This window comes from Chelonoidis abingdonii, chromosome 22 (genome assembly GCF_003597395.2).
Source record: "Chelonoidis abingdonii isolate Lonesome George chromosome 22, CheloAbing_2.0, whole genome shotgun sequence".
NCBI classification, from domain to species: Eukaryota; Metazoa; Chordata; order Testudines; family Testudinidae; genus Chelonoidis; species Chelonoidis abingdonii.
Genome location: NC_133790.1, coordinates 22,103,854 through 22,124,532, shown reverse-complemented (window position 1 = coordinate 22,124,532; position 20,679 = coordinate 22,103,854). Strand labels below are relative to the sequence as shown.

Here is a 20,679-nt window from a genome sequence, read left to right as displayed (position 1 = left end):
GGCCCATTTCCAACAGTTGACAAGAAGGTGTGAGTAACAGTAGGGGGAAAAATTAGCATGGCGAAATAGGTTTTGTTTTGCTTTACTTTTTTCATGGTGTGTGTGTGTGCGCGTGTGTGTATCTTCCTACTGTATTTTCCACTGGATGCATCCGATGAAGTGGGTTTTAGCCCACGAAAGCTTATGTTCAAATAAATTTGTTAGTCTCTAAGTTGCCACCAGTATTCCTCGTTCTTTTTCCTATATAGGCTTTGACACTGATCTGCCCATTTCCCTTCCCTGTTAACATCTTCCTTAAAGAGATCTTTATTCTTCTGTGTCCCCTCCTACCTTTGGATCATCTGTGGTGTGGATATGTGCAACTAATATTTCGTTTCCAAGCCGCTTATGAATCTGTATAATACAGTTGCTCTCAGCAGTGGGTCCTGCAGGACCCCCTTTACAACTCCTCTCCATGAAGTTACTGTCATTAACTATAACTTTCTGGATTCTTCCTCCTGCCAGCTAACAGCCATTTTGCTATGTTAGCACTGGTGCCTGCCCTTTTTTATTAATTTCGTCCTCTGACAGCATTTGGTTCCTTCTCCTTAGCCCTGCTGAAATCTGGGTAAGTTGTACTCTCTGTCCACCCTTCACCAGTACTTTGAAGCTCTTGAGAAGAAATCAGTCAGATTTTATTTTTAACTCAGTCTGCTCTTAATGAAGGCTGCTTATGTTTTCATTTTCACTGAGGTCTTGCCATCTCATCTGACACCGGTATCAGCCCTGTGATTGGAGTTGGACATACTGGCCTGCTACTGCCTCTTTTCCTATTAAAAACTTACTACTGCTTTTGCTGCTTAAGTTCTCCAGTACTTTCCCTATATCAAGCAATATATAAATAGTTTCCTTAAAAGTAAAGCAATATCTGGGGGGACTGCACTGAGAGAGTTGGTCAAAGACTTGGATTCTATTCCTTTCTACCACTGACCAACTGTGTGACTGTAGGCAAGTCACTTCCTCTCTGAGTCTGTTTACCCATTCTAAACTGGGGATAATTGATACTTACCTTTTGTAATGTACTTCATCTATGGATGAAAAGGGTTATATAAGCTAGCTAGCTATTATTGGGCTCTTGAAAGTTCTGCAGTAGAGCCCATCTGCTCGTACTGATGGATATCAGTGTATGTCATCTTCTGTAACCTGGAAACTATCCCACTTGCCTCACTAAACCTGATCCAGGAGTGTCTGCCCCATGTGGGTAGGGTCTTAAACTTCTTCTTTGCCCTTCTTATTTTTTGCTATAACTATGCCCAGGATGTATTCTATTAGCTCTTCCATTTGTATTTCTGTCACACCTGTTTTCTTCTTTAATTGGATCTTTTGTTTTACTGCTTTTGAGAACTCTGTTTTCTTATTAAATATCCTCTTTCATTGTTGTTTGCAGTTTTCTCTGCATTCCACACTTTTATTGCCTTGAGTTTCCTCTTGCATAGTCTGGACCTTTTTTGTATTCTTAATTTCTTCTCTAACTTTCCCTTAGGTGCCCTGTATGCCTTTGTCTAAGACACTTCTTCTGTGTTCTCCAATCCTCACCACTTCCTTCATTTCTTTCCTTCATTTACACTTAATTCTAAATAGATGCTTTTGTGCTGTGCATCAGATAGTAGTGACTTAAACGAGCTCACCAAGATCTTGTATCCTGTGGTGAAAGCATGCTGTAGTGTAATGATTCTTACCACTTCTTTCAATAGTTGAAACTGCCCATTTTTTAAAAAAAGGAGTACTTTACTTCCTTAGATCTCGCCTTTGCCCAATCTCCTATAACTTCGCTGCAGTTGCTGTCTTTAAATTTTTGCTTCATCAATATTTTGTTATAACTTGTCAGGAATGTCTAGAGTTCTGGGTGAGAACCTCTTGTTTATTATTGAAAAATAGGAAGAAATAACAGTTCTTCATGGCTTGTTTAGAAATTGCTTCCTCTCTGGCTTTCCTACTTTAATGCTTTTAAATGCAGAAAATCCTGGTTCTGTCTTGTCTGTACTCTCATTTATAGTGTAATTTCTGGATTAGTACCATCTGCCTCCTTCAGCCTCCCTCTGCACATCCCCACTTGTCCTAGTGGCCCTTGTTTTACTAAGTATTGCACCCTCTATTGTGTGGCTCTTGTTTGGTCTTACGTTAACTGAAAATTGTGTTTTGCAGATGTCCTTGAGAATATGCTAGAGTCACAGCAGCGAGACTCTAGTGCACCAGGGAGGTTTCACGTAGGCAGTGCAGAATCCATGCTGCACATTCGTCCTGGGGGGTATACGCCGCAGCGGGCATTAATAAATCCCTTTGCACCATCCCGCATGCCCATGAAACTCACATCCAATAGGAGGCGTTGGATGCACACTTTTCCTGTGGGTGAGTCTTATAGTATGTTTTTTGAAACTGTTAAAGCTTTGAGCTTTACCTTCTAGATAAGCTGGCAGAGTGAACTGTTCTGGTTTCCTGAGGTGGAAGGCACCACAGCGGGGACTGAGCCAAGTACTGACACAACCTGATGCCATGTTGTCTCTTAAGAATGTTGTCATCTGCTAGTGTCCGCAGTGCTTAGATAGCATAGAGCAAGTTTAAGGAAGATGGAGGATATGGAAGCCCAGAGTTCTCCTTTTTTATTGTGTGCAGCAGATGGGAATTTCTGGTGGCCTTTACTAGACAGGAGGTTCTGGCGGGGCTGTGACTGAGCTCAATAAGTTAATTATTATGAAAGTGCACACGTTTATGTTCCAGGTTTGAGATTCAAATTCTGAACTATGGCCAGCTTGCCTTGAGTCTTGTAAAAAGGACTTCCAAAAAGTGTCTCTGTATTTTAGAATGAGAATCTTCAGTATTTCATTTCATACCTCCTGCAGATTGAGAGGACTGTGTCTTACAGAATTTCCAAGGGACATCGTAGTCCTCCGTATCAATTAGTGGTGCTTCTGCTATGGAGAAGGAGTTGGGGGTGAATTGGGGAAAACTAATGCAACAAGAGAAGGTTGGGTGAGACTGATAAATATATAACTGGATAGGTCCATCAGGAGAAGCAATCCAGATCCACCACCAGACTCGTCAGAACATGGCAGAAATGCAGGGCAACGGGCAGCGGGATCTGACGCACTCTTCTGCTGAGCTGCTGGAGCTAGCCTACCATGAGGCAACTGGCAGGTAAGGCCATCCCCCAAGTAAAGAAATTGATCTGAGTTTTAAAAAAAATTGTGTGAAAAGCTAGCCACATATTGGATAAAGAAAATAAAGGTTCAGGACATATATATTTTGTAGTATGCAGTGTCAGTTCTGTGTACCTATGCCACAATTTTTATTGTCAGGCATAAGGCCCTAGGAGCAAGCATGGAAATAGGGCTTATTTTCCCACAGTCCATCCATACTTAGGTTACTTCTTGCTGAATGTCTGAGACCCATAATCAGGCCAGTGTATCGCCCCTGGGATCATCCAGGAAAAGGCCATGGCAGGTGCCCTAGGCCTTCAATAACTACCTTACTACTTAGTGCAGGGAAGCAGTTGCTATCTCAAAAGCTGTAACTTGCCATTCCAGAGAAGTATATTTCGAGCATAGGAAAAGGCTTTGCCTTACAGTACTGTTTAAGCAATTTTAGCCCTACCCCTCTTTTCCCCCCACTACTGAGACCTGGTGAGAAATAAAGCCATGTTTGACAGGATAGGGAAATGTGAAAAATGCAATGCAAGAGCTGGACTGCCTGTAAGAATGGCTAGCTGTTCTTAAATTAAAGATTTCTGTTTACCTACAAATCTCATTCAATGCACCAAACAGTACTGGGAGCTTACACAGACCTGCAGTATCAGCACAGTCACTGCATCTTGCCCCCTGAGAGAACTAAATCATTCAGTAATCACTATGTATATGATTTACTGATTTATTTTTAAGTTCTTTTGGAAGTTAGCTTAGATCTAGTGAGGGGTCTATGTGCTGAGCTGTGGAGTTACCCTCCCCCACTCCTCCCACCAAGGTATTCCCTTACTAGCTTTTTAGCTACATCTCTATTAACAAACTCTTTATTATTTCCTGTATCCATGTTTTTCAATGTTCAGTAACTTAATCACTTTAGAATTATCATTAACTTAATCTCTTTCCTCCGTCATTAACTTTAATGGGTCTGTTTCCTTTCAAGCATTACTTTCCCTTATGTTTTAGCCCTGGTCTGTGCTGGGGGGCGGGGGAGAGAGAGAGAGAGAGATATTTATCTAAGCTACACAACTTCAGCTATGTGAATAACATACCTTAAGACGATGTATTTAGATCGACTTACCGTGGTGTCTTCACTGCGGTGAGTCGAGTGCTGCCGCTCCCCTGTCAACTCCATCTGCGCCTCTCGCAGCGGTGGAGTACAGGAGATGACAGGAGAGTGTTCAGGGGTCGATTTATCGTGTCTACACTAGACGCAATAAATCGACCCCGCTGGATCGATCACTGCCCTCTGATCCGGTGAGTAGTGTAGACGTATCTTTTGTAAAAGTCCATATTGTTCCCCTTTCATCTCTTGGCTGACATTAACTTTTACTTTTTGCTGCTCTGGCATTTCACTTCAAGCCCTCACTTTGATTGGCCCTCATTGTTTTGGTTTCCTCTCCCTTCTTTATTTCCAGTAGAGCGTTGTTTCACCCTCCAATCTTGAATTAGTTTTGCAGGAAGTCACACTGGTTAATTCTTGTTCTTTGCAATTTTCTTTTCCAGACAAGTTTTAGTCTCACCTTTTAAACAATGGTGTCTTCTACAATTCTCCAGCCTCCTCCCACTCATGATGGATTTTAATATTCCCATTACTCTACACTTACCAAGTTTTCGTTCCCAAATTTGCTTTTTAAAAAAGAAATCTATACACGCTGCATGATACTTCATGTGAAGCTTTTCCTTACCTGTTAAATTATGGTCACTAACATCAGGCTTTTCTACTCGGATAGTCTCATTTGGTTCCTCCCTATTGAACATATATAGATCCATGATAGATTTGGACCTGGTTGGAATTTCCATTTTTTAAAGCTGGACCTGTGCATAACATGGGAATCTTCTTCATCCTTGTTTAGCTGTATTTGTCTCCTAGTGGATGTGTGGGTAACTAGTTATCTATGAAATCCATTATCCTGTGAGAATATAGTATAGGTCACTGCCGGAGATTGGGTACCAAATTATAGGGATCAATATTCTGCATCGATACAGAATCTCCTAAGACCCCTCCAGGTTTGTCAGTCCCTGTGTGTTGTATGGAGCATTGATTCACCAAAGGCTGAGCTTAGACCCCAGGTTGCTTTTGCATCAGAGTTTTTTGATTAAAAGACTTGACCTAACTGTGAGAGGGGGTATTGTTTCTCTGTAATGAACCAATCTGCCAGCATCTTGTTCTCTCCAGGCACATCACTTCTCGTCATCCAGGTGACAGCATTTCTTTCCTGAGCTTTAGTGGAACGGATGAGTTTTCAAGCAGTTTGGTCGGCAGTAATGGTGCAGGTAATAAAGTACTAATCAACAGAGCAGGCTTGGGGATTTTAAATAGAAGTGTGAAAGGGCTAGTGATATGGAGCTATGGGAGGATGCTATGTAAGAGGATAACCGTCACAAAGTAACAGAGCTAGGAACCATGGAACAGGGTGGGTCCAGGAGCTACAAGATACAGGTGATAAATAACACTAAGCACTTAATAGTTCAAAACTAATGTACAACTGTACATTGAGCAATTAATGTCCATTATCCCCTCATTGTTTTGTATCTGTCTTTCTGCTCCTCTAGTTACATTTTATAAATGTCTTGGTATAGAAAAGATGTCCATTGTTTGTTTGTGCTTAACAAATAAGCTCTTAGTGTGTTCAGTTGAAAGTAAGGTAATCTGTTCCATTAACGCAAAATCTGGTGTCCAGACGTGGAGGGGACCGGAGCATACTTTTCTCTAATGCTCCATGATGTGCTTTACTGTACTGTACTATACTGAGTGTTCGCCTTCTTGGGTTAAAGCAAAATGAATCTGAATATGTATTAAAATATCTGAGTTGCTTGTTTGAGATGATTCGATCTTTCTAATAATTCTCAGAGAATGAAGTCTGTGATAATTAGTAGTGAGCTATAGGCTTTTGAGAGAAGTTATAAATAAGGTTTTCCATTTTGAACTGTAGGTTCTGGGTTGCAGAGCTTTTTACAGCCTTTAAGGCCCGGATCCGACTAAACAGTTAAGCATGTGCCTATTTTTAAACAAGATTACATAATGTGATCAGCTGCTTTTTTGGATTTGGATCTGTGTGAATAATTGGATGAGACTCTGTACTTGAGGAAATAAGATGCACTTTTAAACGTTAAATTACAGATTATTAGGAGTGTGTTTCTTATACTGAAAATTACTGAAAATGTCTTCTGACTCTCTTAAAGCCAATAAAATAGATTTGCCAAACTAAGCATTCTGTTGCGGTAACTGTCTGTGGCCTAACTTTTCAAAGTGTCATCTCTGTTTAGATGAAACGTGATCAATGGTAGAATTTCCCAACACTTTGAACAGAGTATTTTAGACTCCCCTTGTTCTCTTCTTCTTTCTGATTTCACAAGTTCATTTTGAGTTTTTGCCTTCCAATGTATAGTTATGATTTTTGCACTTACTATACACATCCCTCCACACACCACAGTGTCCGGAACAATTTGCTAGCAAACTTACTGCCAATAACATTTCTTTGCCACTATAATTGTGTGTAAATCCATATCAGTTAACTAATCCACTGTAAATTTATTTCTATTTTATGTCCTTCTCAGGGTTTCATTTGAACGTTTGAATTTCATTTGAATTCCTGGTTAATTTTCTTACCTTACTTTTCTGTCTTCCAAGTTGATTTCATATTTTTGTTCTGGTAGTTGTTGCACCTGGTAGTTGTTGCACCTCAAATACTGTATATAATTTGTGCAACATGAATGCACAGAATATATAATTTTTCCTAGTAATAATTTTTTTTTCCTTTTTCAACTGTATTGTTTTGAGAAGCCTCAAAACCCCTGTAGTAGCCACTACATATGTGATTTATAGGCAAAATTATGTCTATAGTTATCATGCTTCTTCAAATTCCCTATTAGCATCTCTTCATAACTGAACTCTCTAATGAGCTGAAGCCACTACTTCATGGATGTGACTCCACCCTATATCTTTCCATTTCCTATGGTATGAGTCATCTGTGATTCAGAACAGATCTTTCCAACAATGATTTTTAGTGAATCACATCAGGGCATCATTCTCCTGCCTACAGTATAGTTCATTCAGGTATTGCAACAAGTGCCTCCTTAGTAAAAAAAAAAAAAAAAAAAAAAAAAAAAAAATTACCCCAACTATTTACATTGGCATTCAAACTGTTAACTGTATTGTCCAGCAGATGCCAGAGGACAGTTTAGAGAAAACAAGTCTTATTGAATTTTCCTAAGTGGATGGCGGATGTCATTAATGAGTTTGACGTAAGATTAACGGCAACTTGTCCTTGCCTCCTCTGCTGATTTCCTGCCATCATCATGGAATCAAAAACCCATCTGTTCTTAGAGTAACTGCTATATAATGTAGAGAACATGATTTTCTTGGATATTCATTTATTGGATAAAATGTCGGGTTCCAACTTTTTAAAAACAGCCCCTGTGAATATTTAGAAACTCTGCCCAGTATGTGTTCTCCAAGTTATCTGAACTATGAGTCCATTTCATATCATTAACGCTATAGTTAAGATGTTAAACACACAAGTTTAAATTCTGCAGTCAGTTACGTTAGCATAAATCCACAGTAACTCAGTTTAACTCAATGTTAGTTTTGATCAAGTCTAGCACAGAGGAAAATTTGGCTCAAAATCTGAAAATGCCCACAACAGTTGTAATTTTTCTCTCTTAATCATGGGTATATTGTCTTTCTTCCCCTTTATGTTAGAATGGTGCAGAAAGTACAGTTTATAAATGATTGAATGTCCATATTTTCAGCACCTTGGTTACTTTTATCATCCACAAATATTCTCCACTTAAAGGTATTTTAGCAGTGGTTTGTTTTTGCAGATGTAATCTATTGCAATAATTCTTAGAGGGTCATCGCTTTCCAAATTTCCAGCTCAGTAAGTGCCCAGGCAGCCAGGTAGAGCTATACTGGCTGAATCCAGAGGACCATCTGTTGTTCTTTTTTTTTTTTTTTTTTCTTCCAGAAAGCCGTGTACACTGGTAGTCTGTGGCCTTGTCTACACTTACAGTTTTGCAGCGCTGGCCGTTACAGCTGTGGTCGTACAGCTGTGTAACCGCCATGCTGCAGTGTTCCACACTGACAGCGACCAGCGCTGCAGTGTGTCACAACTTGCACCAGTTGCAAGCGCTGTTGTGAGTGGTGGCATGGGGCAGCTATCCCACAGAGCACCTCGTCCCAATTTGCTGCTGGGTGTTGGGCAAGGGACGGAAGGGTGCGGAATTCTGCTTCCTGTTCCAACAACCCGTGGTGCATCGCTTCCCTTTTCAGCGTTTGTGCCATTGTGATTCTGCCGCGTGTGATTTCAGTAAGAAATGGAGCCCGAGCTGCTTAGGATGTTGCTGATGAATGTTGCCAGCAAATCCCGTCTGGCAGTTGATCTATCTCTTATGCCCAAGTGACAGTGAGAGCTCAGATGATGAATAGATGCTGCTGACAGCTGCTGACACTAAATTGTCGGTCGCAGTAACGGACGTGCTCTGCAGCGTGGAACGCCACGTTGGGCTCGGGAACAAGTTACTGAGTGGTGGGATCACATCGTCCTGCAAGTCTGGGATGACGAGCAGTTGGCTGCAGAACTTTAGGATGCGAAAAACCACTTTCATGGAACTGTGTGCTGAGCTCGCCCCAACCATGCCAGCGCAGGACATGAGACTGAGAGCTGCCCTGTCAGTGGAGAAGCGGGTGTATTGCAGTCTGGGAGCTGGCACTCCAGACGCTACCGATCGGTCCAAACCAGTTTGGAGTGGAAAGTCGATCGTTGGAATAGTGGTGATGCAAGTTTGCAGGCCATTAATCGCATCCTGTTCAGAACGAACCGTGACTCTGGGGAATGTGCAGGAATTGTGGATGGCTTAACCCAAATGGTTCCTAACTGTGGAGGGGCAAATATATGGGACGCATATCCTATCCTGGCACCACCCCACCTGGCATCCGAGTACATTAATCGGAAGGGTATTTTCTCAATGGTTCTCCAGCGCTGTGGATAGCCGTGTGGCGTTTCACTGACATTTACACAGGATGGCCTGGAAAGGTGCATGATGCACGCATCTTTCGGACAGTGGCCTGTTCAGGAAGCTGCAGGCAGGGACTTTTTCCCCAGACGTAAGATCACAGTGGGAACGTCGAAATGCCCATTGTGATCCTTGGAGACCCCGCCTTACCCATTAATGCCTTGGCTCATAAACCGTATCAGGAAGCTGGACATGAGCAAGGACCGTTCAAACTACAGGCTGAGCGGTGAAAGAATGACCGTGTAGCGTGCTTTGGCCGTTTAAGGGGAATGGAGAAGTCTCTACGGAACTGGAACGGGGGGAAAGCAACATCCCAGCGATTAAACCGCTGCTGTAATCCTCCCATAAGTATTTGGAGGGAGGGTCTGAACTCATTGACGAATGGACCTCCGAGCGTTCAACGCCTTGGAGGCTGAATTTGAACAGCCAGAGAGCAGGCCGGACTAGAGGAGCCCAGCACAGTCTTCAAGGATTAAGGATGCCTTTAAAGGACACTTGAGGCTGAAAGCCAACAGTAAATTGGGTGCTTCCACTGCAGTTAAGAGCATTGCTCCCAGCAAAGTTACCTGCAGTGGTTTATCATTAATTGATCCTATTTTTAATGTAGATACATGTTACAGTTTTGTAATAATAAAACAGTGAATTCAAAAAGAAGAAATCCTTTATTAAAATACAAGTACATAGACACAGGAGCGCGGTACGGTGACTATTCCTCCTTGTTCTAGGGCAGTCTTTGGATGCAAGTGGTGGATGCCTGTATGCAACTTTTTTTATTATTACATTTAACAACTTATAGCTCCGTCTTTGTTTGTTTTCAAATAACTTAAAATTTTCTTTCTTTTTTCTCCATCAATTACTAGGTTGTTTTCTTTCTATAAGTGGAGTCAGGACTGATCCCGCTCAATGTGGTTTGATAATTGTTAGTTTTGCACTAGGTTATGCGGTGGGAAGTCGATAAAACATAGATTTGAACACTTAACAATTTATTAGTTCTAAGAACAGAGCCCTCCTGAATGAGACTCTTAGTTGTCTTTTCTGTCTGATTATAGATTTCTGCATTCATTCCCAGATGATTCAAGGCTATAATTCTATCCCCAGAATTTCTACTGATGTCAAACACCACCAACCTGCAGGATAGTGTTTTTATAACTAGATCACAAGAGAAACTAAATTACAGCCCCTGTATCCACATACTGCTATATGTCTTGTGTTATAATCTCTCTTCGTTCTGTATTCTTGTATTAGATTCATGAAAAAAAATGAACTCCAAAATCAATCAGGCGTAGCATGATATCTGTTTTGTGCCCTTCTCAACCCCTGTGCTAAAAACAGAAAAGGCCAAAGTCTAGTACTGAAATACCATAATGAGCTTCTATTAAAGCCCCGTCTCTCCCGCCCGGAACTCCGCAAGCCGCCGCCTTCTCCCGCCGGAGCTCGGCAGCCCCCGCTCTCCGCTCGCTCACCAGTGCTCTAAGCCCCAGGGCAGTGGAGTGCTTAAGCAGTTGACCGAGGAGGCTGAAAGGAATGCGGATAAGTCCTAAACCTGGAGGCAATAAAAACGCTGATCGAGTGTCACACCTGATGACCAGCGCTGCATCACCAGCGCTGGTCTCGCTACACCGGAAGCAGACCCAGGTGTACAGCCAGTGCTGCAAACAGGGAGTTGCAGCGCTGGCTGAGCTTTTAAGTGTAGACACCTGCTAAGTTGCAGCGCTGTAACCCCCTCACCAGCGCTGCAACTTGCAAGTGTAGACAAGGCCTGTGTCTAAAACATCTGGGCTATCTTGAATCCACATAATCTGCTCTCATAAGTTATTTGAACTCTGTAGTAAATCTTATTTTTCCTCTTTTGCTATATAAATATTTCTGTGGCAGTTTCCATTGTTTGTTTTTACTAACTTTAACATCTTCCTCGATACATTCTATATGTATTAATGCATCTCACTTTTTTCCTTAAGTAAGAAAAAAATAGAAACATCCTGCGTGTTCAGAAAAAGTGCCCAATTTAGGAAAAATTGGGTTAGCCTTTAAATGTGAAATCTAGAGGTTAGCAAGCTAAATAATTATGGGTAACTCTCAATTATTGTTTGTTGCAAGCATTTATAAAGCTGCCCATCACCATGGTATCCATTTTAGTACTGGACCACTTTAATTGAATTTAAAGATGGTGGCTTTTTATGTGTTGGCTGTATTTACATATTTCATGTTATGCCGTGGCCTAAATATCTTGGGGGTGGGGAGAGGCATTTTACAATTACTTTGAGCTTTATGCACGTTTGTGTGAATTTCTCTTGGAGGGAAGAGGAATGGATGTTATGCACAAATGATTTATGATAAAATATATGTCTGCGTCTCATAGGGATGAACCTCAGAACACAGAACAAAGATTCATTGGAAGATGCTGTTTCCACCTCTCTGGATCCAAGTAAGCGAGAGAGGAGGGTTGGGCAGGAGACCTGGGTAGACAAGGGTTGGGGTGTGTGCACATGCAAAGGCAATAGGGTTTGGTGAGCAAGGAGTTGGGAGACTAGTGAGGCCTGGTCTACACTTAAAAATCAGACCAACGAAGCTATGTTGCTAAGGGCTGAGGAGGGAGTTTTCCATCAGTGTAGTTAATCTAACTTCATTGATGGAAAAACCGTGTCCATTGTTGCAGCATTAAACTACGGCACTGCAGCTGTAGTGAAGTTATGCCCTGAATATGTGGCAGCAGTCAGGTTTACAGTCTGCTTTCCTGTGATTGTTAGGGGCTCTTTGTAGAGCCCTTATATAGTACGGCTTTACTTGTTCCTGTGTAAGAATTCATTAAGTTAATAGCTGTATCATTTCCGCAATTCATCCTCTGCCCATAATTTTGACATAAAGAGCTAAAGAGGCTGTTGGAATCTCCTGATCTGCCTCTGAACCATATAGGTTCTGTTTTGGTGCCAGCTGGACAATCTAATGAAAGAGAAGGAAGGCCAGCATTTTATGTACAAGATACCCTTTACTGAAGCTTATATGCCTCCATCTATTACAAGAGTGAGAGCATGACTCTGCTTCAGAGAACATTTCTTGCAACAGTTTGTCTTGTATCAGTTTCTTGCAACAATATTTCCCCCCTCATTAATGTTAAAATAAAATATTTAAGGTAAAGTGAAACAGCTTTATCGATGAGATCTGTGTGGCAATGATTTATGTAACAGTAATCGCCCAGAGCTCTTAGGGCAGGCTGATTCAGGCATCCCTGAGCAAATGATTGATGTATATTATTTGATGTTGAATTATCTGTGTTTTAGATCTCCAGAATCTTACAACAATAGCCTAAATTTAGAGGGGAGTAAGGGGAAAGCAGGTTACAAGATACTATTTTTCCTTTCTTCCCACCTCTTCTGGCTGTCTTCTATTTTTATAACTGTAGCAATGTTCTCTTTTCTGCTGTTGTATGCTACCTATTCCAGAAACAGGCTGTTATTCTTTCCCTCACCAACCTCTCCTACAATCATTCAGGAGGAGGAGCTGGTCTGATTTGCTTGTCCAGACTTGGAATGTTGATTTTTTTTTTCTTTATATGTTTAATAATATGAAATTTCACCTGATCTGCAGTAACCTCAGCAGCACAGCAGCTATTTCAGCTCTAGCTTACAATCAACAGATAATTTAAGGTATTAACTTTGAATCCCATTTGCATGATGGGATTGAATTAGCATGTGCACTGCATTGTTTAACAAACTGTCTTTCTCTCCCTCCCCTTTTCTCTCTTACTCACCTTCCTTCCCTCCCCATCCAACCTGCTGGTGACTTTGATTCATATCTTACACTTACCTTTCTTTCCAACTTCCCTCTCTTCACACGTCCTTCTTCTCCCTCCCCACCCCTAATTTTTCATGCGTGACCACACGTGCCCCCATTATCCTCTCCCCATGATGCAACGAGGCAGTTCTGACACTGTCTGCTCCCCCCGTAGTGCCAGGCTTCTGTTGTACAGTTGGGGTGGACTGGAAGTCTCTCACTACTCCGGCATGCCTTCCTCTCACCACGGACTACTTCCCAGACCGCCAGAGCTTGCAGAATGACTATACTGAGGGCTGCTATGATCTGCTCCCAGAAGCTGACATTGACAGGTTTGTGCCAACACGTCCTCTTGTAAAGTCTGTTGCATTGAACCAAAAAGTTCCAGATAATCCCAGGCAGGGATAATCTGGTAGAAGATGAACATTTTGTGACTTTCATACAATATATAGAGTTGCCAACATAGTTAGTGGTGGAACAGATAGCCTTTCTCTGCAGATGACAGCTTTGCACCTTGTCCACTGGTAACATCTGTCAGTTTTAGAAATTTAGAAATTAGTTTGGGTAGAAAACTTTTGACATGGTTGTTTATTTACAAAAAAAAACCAACAACCCCCATATTTCTTATAATAAATGTCCTGGAATACTGAGTGTCTCTTTAAAAAAAAAACAAAACCAACACTCCTCCACTGCATTTCCAGAGATGCTTTGTTGGGAGAATTTTTTGAAAGGAAAACCATCTTGATGTGATAAACCAAAAGACCCTCTGAGATTCTCTTGCAATTCTGCAGTAGCCATCAGATAGCAGAATACTCTCCCCAAAACCATGCATCTTCCTTTCAACATCTCTGAAACTTCCCACCAACTATGAAGTAACAAAACAGAGCTACATTGGCTACTGCCCTGTTAGGAAGTAATAAAACCTCTCACAATGAGAGACTAAAATCTTATACTTTAGGCATTTAGAAGGTATAATAAATGGGTTTATTAAAGTAAATTAATCTGCTTGGAGAAATGTCTCCCCTTCTGGGAGCAGGATACCAGTATTCAGGGGAAGAAGGGAATATAGGGGCTGTTGGCTACAGCAGAGCACCGGGAGTGAGGGCTTCTGGGTTTTATTCTCAGCTCTCCTGCTGATTGGCAATGATGAGTCAATCTTTTAACCACTTTGTGCCTTAAATTGCCCCTTTCTGAGGAAGGAACGTATTCTCACCGTTTTAAAGGTGTTTGAGTTTTAATTCCTGTTACTGAGCTGCTTTGAGACTGTCTCATGAAAAGTCTTATAAAAGTGAATATCATTATGACTATATTTGCTAAATAGTACAAGTGCTGAAAAATACAGCAGTCAGAAGTTTAACTGCTGCTGTTGTAAATAAATCTTGATAGTCATAATGCCTCTTATTTTCACTAGCTTCAGAATTGTTTGCAAAATGCCAACTAATATTTCCAGCCAGTTTGGTAATATCCATCCCCATGAACTGTTGATAGAAGCAATAGAAGTGCAGCTGTCTTACATCCGGATCTTGCAAGTAGATCTGTGCAGGCACAAGGCTCCACCTGTGCAGATTCCATTGCAGTAATAGGGCCTCAATTGGGAAAAGTGGAAACAAGAGCAGGTGTTTGGCCAGTTCCTTATGCTGATTGGTCTTGTGATTAACCCCTTGTTCTCAGGAGAGATGAGGAAGGTGTGCAGATGACAGCCCAACAAGTGTTTGAGGAGTTCATTTGTCAGCGTCTCATGCAAGGATATCAAATCATTGTGCATCCCAAACCACAGAAACCAACTACCACTGTACCACCCCCTCTGAGCAGTAGCCCCCTCTACAGCCGAGGTGAGTATAACCTGCTTTGTAACTCCTTTACTCCATAATAAATTCTGTCCTGTCTTTCCTTCACTCCTCTTCCCCCAACAGCCTCCACAGTGATCAGTCAGACTCATTCTTTCTCTTCACATTTTACTTTGTCCTATGTAGTTTGGTTACTTGGAGGGAGAGATTTCCAGATAGGGAGCAGCACAAGTGCAGACAATGGAGAGTCAGCTGTGACTGCAGGAGATGGATATGGGGTTGGGGAGGTAGGGCAGAGTATATCCAGGAAAGCAGTTCTGAACTCTGTTTGGAGACTTATAAGAAATGGGCCCTGTACCCACTAGGGTTTGAAATATGTAGGTGAGCCAGTTTAACATAGTTCGGGCTAACACAGGTTTAAATACAATTTGCTTAGTCACTGTAGAACAGGTACAGCTATTTCTGAAACTTTTTTTTTCAATTTTAGCCTGGAATAAGTCTTTTGAAACATGGCTGTGTCTAGTCCAGAGTGGGCAGGGCTAGCCAGAACTGTCTTAAAACCATGCGTCAGCTAACGCAGTTTAATACCCAGTGTAGGTGGTCTCTAGATTATGTGGGGTAATGCGGTCCTGATTCCCTGTGTTGGAATCACAGTCTAAGTACAGGATTTGATTTAAAATGTTGTTAATGATGTCTTTTGGACAAAGTTAAAGTAAGGGGAGGCTTGAGGGAGGTGAATGTGTGAGGGTAGGAATGAGAATTATTACACTTTGTGGTTTTGGGTGGGAAGCAGAGGCTTAAATGGTGAGACTCGTTTGGAAAAAAACATTAAGGGATTAGCTCCAGGAATGAAGCACAGAGAAGGGTGGGAAATGGTGCTGAAATTACCAGCCCATTAGTTAGGTGCATAACACTTCCTGCAGCATGTCTGCTGCTGATCTTGCTGAGCAAGCCTTCCTCAAAGAAATGGTATTAAAGATGACACTTGGTTTAATTCGTGTTTGGAGGCTCATTCATGGAATGTTATAGTATAGATACAGTTTATGCAACAAAGCTGTGACTATTAACATAGGTGAACAGAAAGATGTTCTCTTTATGTATTACTTATAGGCCTTGTATCACGAAATCAGCCTGAGGAGGAAGATCAATATTGGCTGAGCATGGGCCGTACGTTCCACAAAGTCATCTTGAAGGACAAAATAATTACGGTCACTCGATATCTGCCAAAGTGAGTATCTCTCCAGTGAAGTAAGTTAGCACCACCTGTCCAGCGGACTTGCTGTCTCCTCCTACCTGTATTTGCTTGGATGACTGTGTTCCGTGCCTTCTGTTACGATGAGGAGCTGCCTTTGATAGTGCCAGGATTGGTGAGGCTTGCTTTGTCTTTGTCAGGTATCCTTATGAGTCTGCTCAGATAAATTACACCTACAGCCTGTGCCCTTCACACTCTGACTCTGAATTTGTCTCCTGCTGGGTTGAGTTCTCCCACGAGCGGCTGGAAGAATACAAGTGGAATTACCTGGATCAGTATATCTGCTCTGCTGGCTCTGAAGACTTCAGGTGAGAGATCTCGTTTTCCATCCTGATTGCTCTGTGTCCTATTTTTTTTTTCTTTTTTCCTTTTGATCTACAATTGACCCAACATTTTTCCCTGTGAAGGCTTGAATAGCTCTGGTGACATGGTACTTGAGGGAGTGTTTGACCTGCTTTCATTGATATGCTATTATCAGCTCTGTTACCCTTGTCTGAATTTTACATAGCACCATTTTTGCATTGCCTGATTTTGGTGCAAAGTCTCACGCATGCTGGAATTTGTGATCTATTTCTTACCCGCCTCCATCCCCCGTGCATGCAAAAAAGGACAATGACATTTTGTCATTCTTGGACAGTTTCCCTGACTTCTCATTCATTTCTAGATACAATTCAAATTTTCTTTCCTTAGTTTTTAAAACTTTCTGTGGACTTGCTCAAGTTACAGACCTTGCTTGACTCTGCTCCTTCCCCTCTGTCGGCTTTAAAACTGGCCTTCTCTTTGTCCCTTCAGAGTATCTCCAAAGGGGTTGAGCGCCTTTTCCTCTGTATCATCTGTCGGGTGAACCAGCCTCCTTGTATCTTTCCATCTCATTTCAAGTCTCAGCTGAAATCCTCTGAGATGGAAAGATACCAGGAGGCTGGTTCACCCGACAGAGGAAAAGGCGCTCAACCCCTTTGGAGATACTCTGAAGGGACAGAGTATTTATTTTCCTTTTTCTTTTTACAGTAAAATCTTGTTACAGCATTGCCTAATGCGTTACATTAAAAGTGAAGGTCCATGTGACGTTATCAACTTGGAAATTAGTTTTTCTGTACTGTGTTTCAACATGCTTGGTGGTAAATACCTCCCACTGACATTCATCCTGCTGAATGCCCCATTGCATGTAGGTCATTTGATGCTTAATGGCACAGCCATGAGATCCGTTAAAACCATGGATGTAAGCAAATATTAACTCCATTAATTGAAGTGGGAATGCACTGGGGACCTGGTGATCTTTGCAGTTGTAACTCAGTGATACTGTAATCTGCTTGTTGGACTCTAAGCAAGTTGGCACACAATCATGTTGTATAGAATCTGTCATTCACAGCTGTGAGATATGCTGTACCTTGTCTGCTTTTTTAATTTGTCCACCATGTTCCTTCCTCCAGCCTTATTGAGTCACTGAAATTCTGGAGAACGCGCTTTCTGCTGCTCCCAGCCTGCATCAGTGCCACAAAGCGCATTACAGAAGGCGAAGCACACTGTGATGTGTATGGAGACAAGCCCCGCTCTGATGAAGAGGAATGGCAGCTCTTGGATGGCTTCATCCGCTTTGTGGAGGGTTTGAATCGCATTCGTCGGCGCCATCGATCAGACCGGATGATCAGGGTGAGTCAGTGTTGTAACTAAACCTTAGTGGGATGGGAGGCTGAATTTTTTTTAAGCACTTCTAGCCCTCTAGTAACGTTCCCAATTGACTGGCATTGCAGTAAGCTGTGCTGTACTGTACACTACGCCTGTTGGCTTCATTGTTTTCTGCTGAGAGACCGTCTGTTGCTGAAAAAAGCCTGATATTTGGGAACCACCATCCACTGAAGGACTCTTTCACTGCTTTGTACTGTGGCAACAGTGAATGTGGGGGCATTGTGCATCCTGCTTCTAAGGGAATGATGCTCAGAAGATCCCCGTCTTCTATGCAATGAAACAATTTACTTTTCTGAACTGAGCAGGCTGAGTGCTGCACTCAGCAGCTCGGGTAAAGGAAGTCATACAGATCGGTGGATCCATTGTCTATAATTGTACTTTGAGAGTCACCAAATGGCCAATACTATTAGCTATTGCTAACAGGTATATGAAATTCACCCAAAGAGTCCTGTGCTGCTTAAGAAGTGTATAAATGAAGGAGAGTATGTTTAGTAACTTTGCTAGTTTGGGGGGGGGGGGTCTAATTATTTTTCCCATCCTAGGTTTTGTCTGCAAGGGGTAGAATGAACCACATACCTAGTTCAGAATAGCTCACCTGTGTGGAGATACTGTTCTGGAATAAATTCTGAAATATTTACTCCATTTTGTGAGCACCGTAATTATTCCGGAACAAAGTCACTTTTATTTTGGAAAAGTCCCCCGATGGGGAGCTACTCTGGAATTGCTGTTCTGGTCAGTTTCCCCGTGTAGAGAAGCCCTTACTCTTTTGTTAAGTGCTGTCTCCAAAGTATTATCACTGTTATAAGGTGTGACTTTATTGTTGATCAGCTGAACCTTGAAGACCTTGACTCATTGTTTCCTCTTCTGTTCCGTTTTACTTAGAAAGGGGCTGCTATGAAAGGCTTGCAGATAGCTGGCCCAATCCCCTCTCACTCTCTGGAGCCTTCTGGGCCTCCTGTTGGGAAGAAGGGAACCTCAGCCCTCTCAGCCCTGTTGGAAATGGAAGCCAGTCAGAAGTGAGTCTGAACACTTTAGTTAATAAACACCCTTATCACAGAGCACCCACCTGGCACGGGCTTCAGCACATTGGGGAATTTATCATCAAACAAAGGAAACACCTCAGATTTTGCTCCCTGAGAGGAGTTACAACAGTGAGGAAATGCCATCCTTTTCAGTAGGACAGGGTATGTTACATCTATACAAGTGCAAGGGTAGCAAAGAGATAAGATTATATTAGTAATTTACAAGGACATCATCACCATTGTTTCTTGGTGCATCACACATGAAACATGTTCGTACCACTTGCTATAGGCAACAATACTGGCCCTACCCCCGAATGAATCGCCTACCCACTATGAGAGAAATAAGGAAAGTGGAGGAAGTGGTGAGGAAGTGCCTTCGTTTAGATCCACCCGGCATAGTCTTAGGTAAAAAGATAAGCCTTGCACCAGGCTCTGAAGGATGATCATCTCTAACACTAACAGTTCAGAAGGATTGAGCTCCACATTTGAGATACTACCATCCAGGTGGTAGGATACAGCACAGTCAGTATAACATTACTTTGTATAGAATTGTTCATAAAACATTTGGGGATATGGTTTGTCGAGTCCAGTAATATATCATTAACATCTTTGAGTTATAACAACAGATATCAGCAGGTCTCTCAACTACACTCACATTTCAGTAATGAAGCTCATGTTCATGCTTGCTTATATCCATTACTGTTACTGTTCTGAGGGTACTAAACGTTATATGGGAATGTGTGTGATATATTAAGACTAAGCTAGCGGGAAAGCTGTACCAATGTCAGTGCAAACAAAACTATTTCCAGACCCTTGCTGAAGACAACCTGCTTCCAATCCAGTTGTAACCATCTATGACTGACAGCCATAGCTCCTCAGATGATCTATCCATTGGATGTGTAGGAGAGAGGCAGTCTCTAAGCTAACCAGATCCCAAACCATAGAGATCTTTATGGATTAAAACCAAGAACTTTAATGACACAACAAATTTATTTGGAATCTCCTGATTAATGTTGTTAGAATATTCAAAATCTTCATTATGAACTAAAACACTTCAGAGAAGGTGGTAGGAAAGTTACTTCAACTCAGGAAATATAACGTACAGGGAGGAAAGAGACTAAACAGGGAATTGGAATTTGGCATGACATCAGCACTTTATCACACTAGAGTCTGCTTTGCTCTCAGTGCTGTGGGTGGATTTGAGAGTAAGTCCCATTATCACAGACATTCTAACTCTAATCAGTTTTACGCACACACTCGCATGCACCTTCCTGCATGAGGAGAGAATTTAATTCAAGTCCTTGAGCAGGTGACACCAGCAGGGAGATGAGTCTTGCAGAAGGATTTTTGAAGCCGCAGCTCATACGCTGTAGGAGACACTGCTGGTTAACTATGTTTGCACGCTAGCTTTATGAGCTGCCTTCCTTCTCTTTTGGAATAGCTTCAGTGTGTTTGATTTTCTGGTGCAAGACTAAAGCCTTGTCCACACCTGAGATTTCAGCCACTAGTGTAGCTGCACCAGTGCAAACCTTCTAGAATGGACATGTCTTGCGCTGGTGCAATGCAATTTATATTGGTGCATCTTAGAAACTGAGCTACCTTGTTTTAAATCACATCCGCACTGAAGATTAGGTATGGGTGTGGCTGCACTGGTAGCTAATAACTCAGGCCTGGTCTACACTATGCTTTTAAACTGATTTTAGCAGCGTTAAACCGAGTTAACGCTGTACCCGTCCACACTACGAGGCTCTTTATATCGATATAAAAGGCTCCTTAAATCGGTTTCTGTACTCCTCCCCAACGAGAGGAGTAGCGCTAAAATCGGTATTACCATATCGGATTAGGGTTAGTGTGGCCGCAAATCGACGGTATTGGCCTCCGGGCGGTATCCCACAGTGCACCACTGTGACCGCTCTGGACAGCAATCT

The 20,679-nt window shown here is 42.1% G+C and overlaps 1 protein-coding gene across 20 annotated transcripts in view; it reads left to right on the top strand.

Annotated features, from left to right (window-relative positions):
- The window catches only part of DEPDC5 (DEP domain containing 5, GATOR1 subcomplex subunit), a 66,298-nt gene that overhangs the window by 23,339 nt on the left and 22,280 nt on the right, over positions 1-20,679 (top strand). For 14 of the 20 annotated variants that reach the window (XR_012654757.1, XM_032785199.1, XM_032785198.1 and 11 more), the window contains 10 exons: positions 2,185-2,388; positions 3,039-3,174; positions 5,395-5,492; positions 11,593-11,658; positions 13,153-13,336; positions 14,676-14,836; positions 15,902-16,019; positions 16,184-16,351; positions 17,474-17,693; positions 18,612-18,745. Coding sequence is in view for 19 of the 20 variants with exons in the window: in XM_032785199.1 (XP_032641090.1) it covers positions 2,185-2,388; positions 3,039-3,174; positions 5,395-5,492; positions 11,593-11,658; positions 13,153-13,336; positions 14,676-14,836; positions 15,902-16,019; positions 16,184-16,351; positions 17,474-17,693; positions 18,612-18,745 (1,489 nt within the window). In the remaining variant the exon portion in view is untranslated. The remainder of the gene's footprint in view (positions 1-2,184; positions 2,389-3,038; positions 3,175-5,394; positions 5,493-11,592; positions 11,659-13,152; positions 13,337-14,675; positions 14,837-15,901; positions 16,020-16,183; positions 16,352-17,473; positions 17,694-18,611; positions 18,746-20,679) is intronic. The other 6 variants (XM_032785201.1, XM_032785200.1, XM_075060144.1 and 3 more) reach the window with 1 other exon arrangement.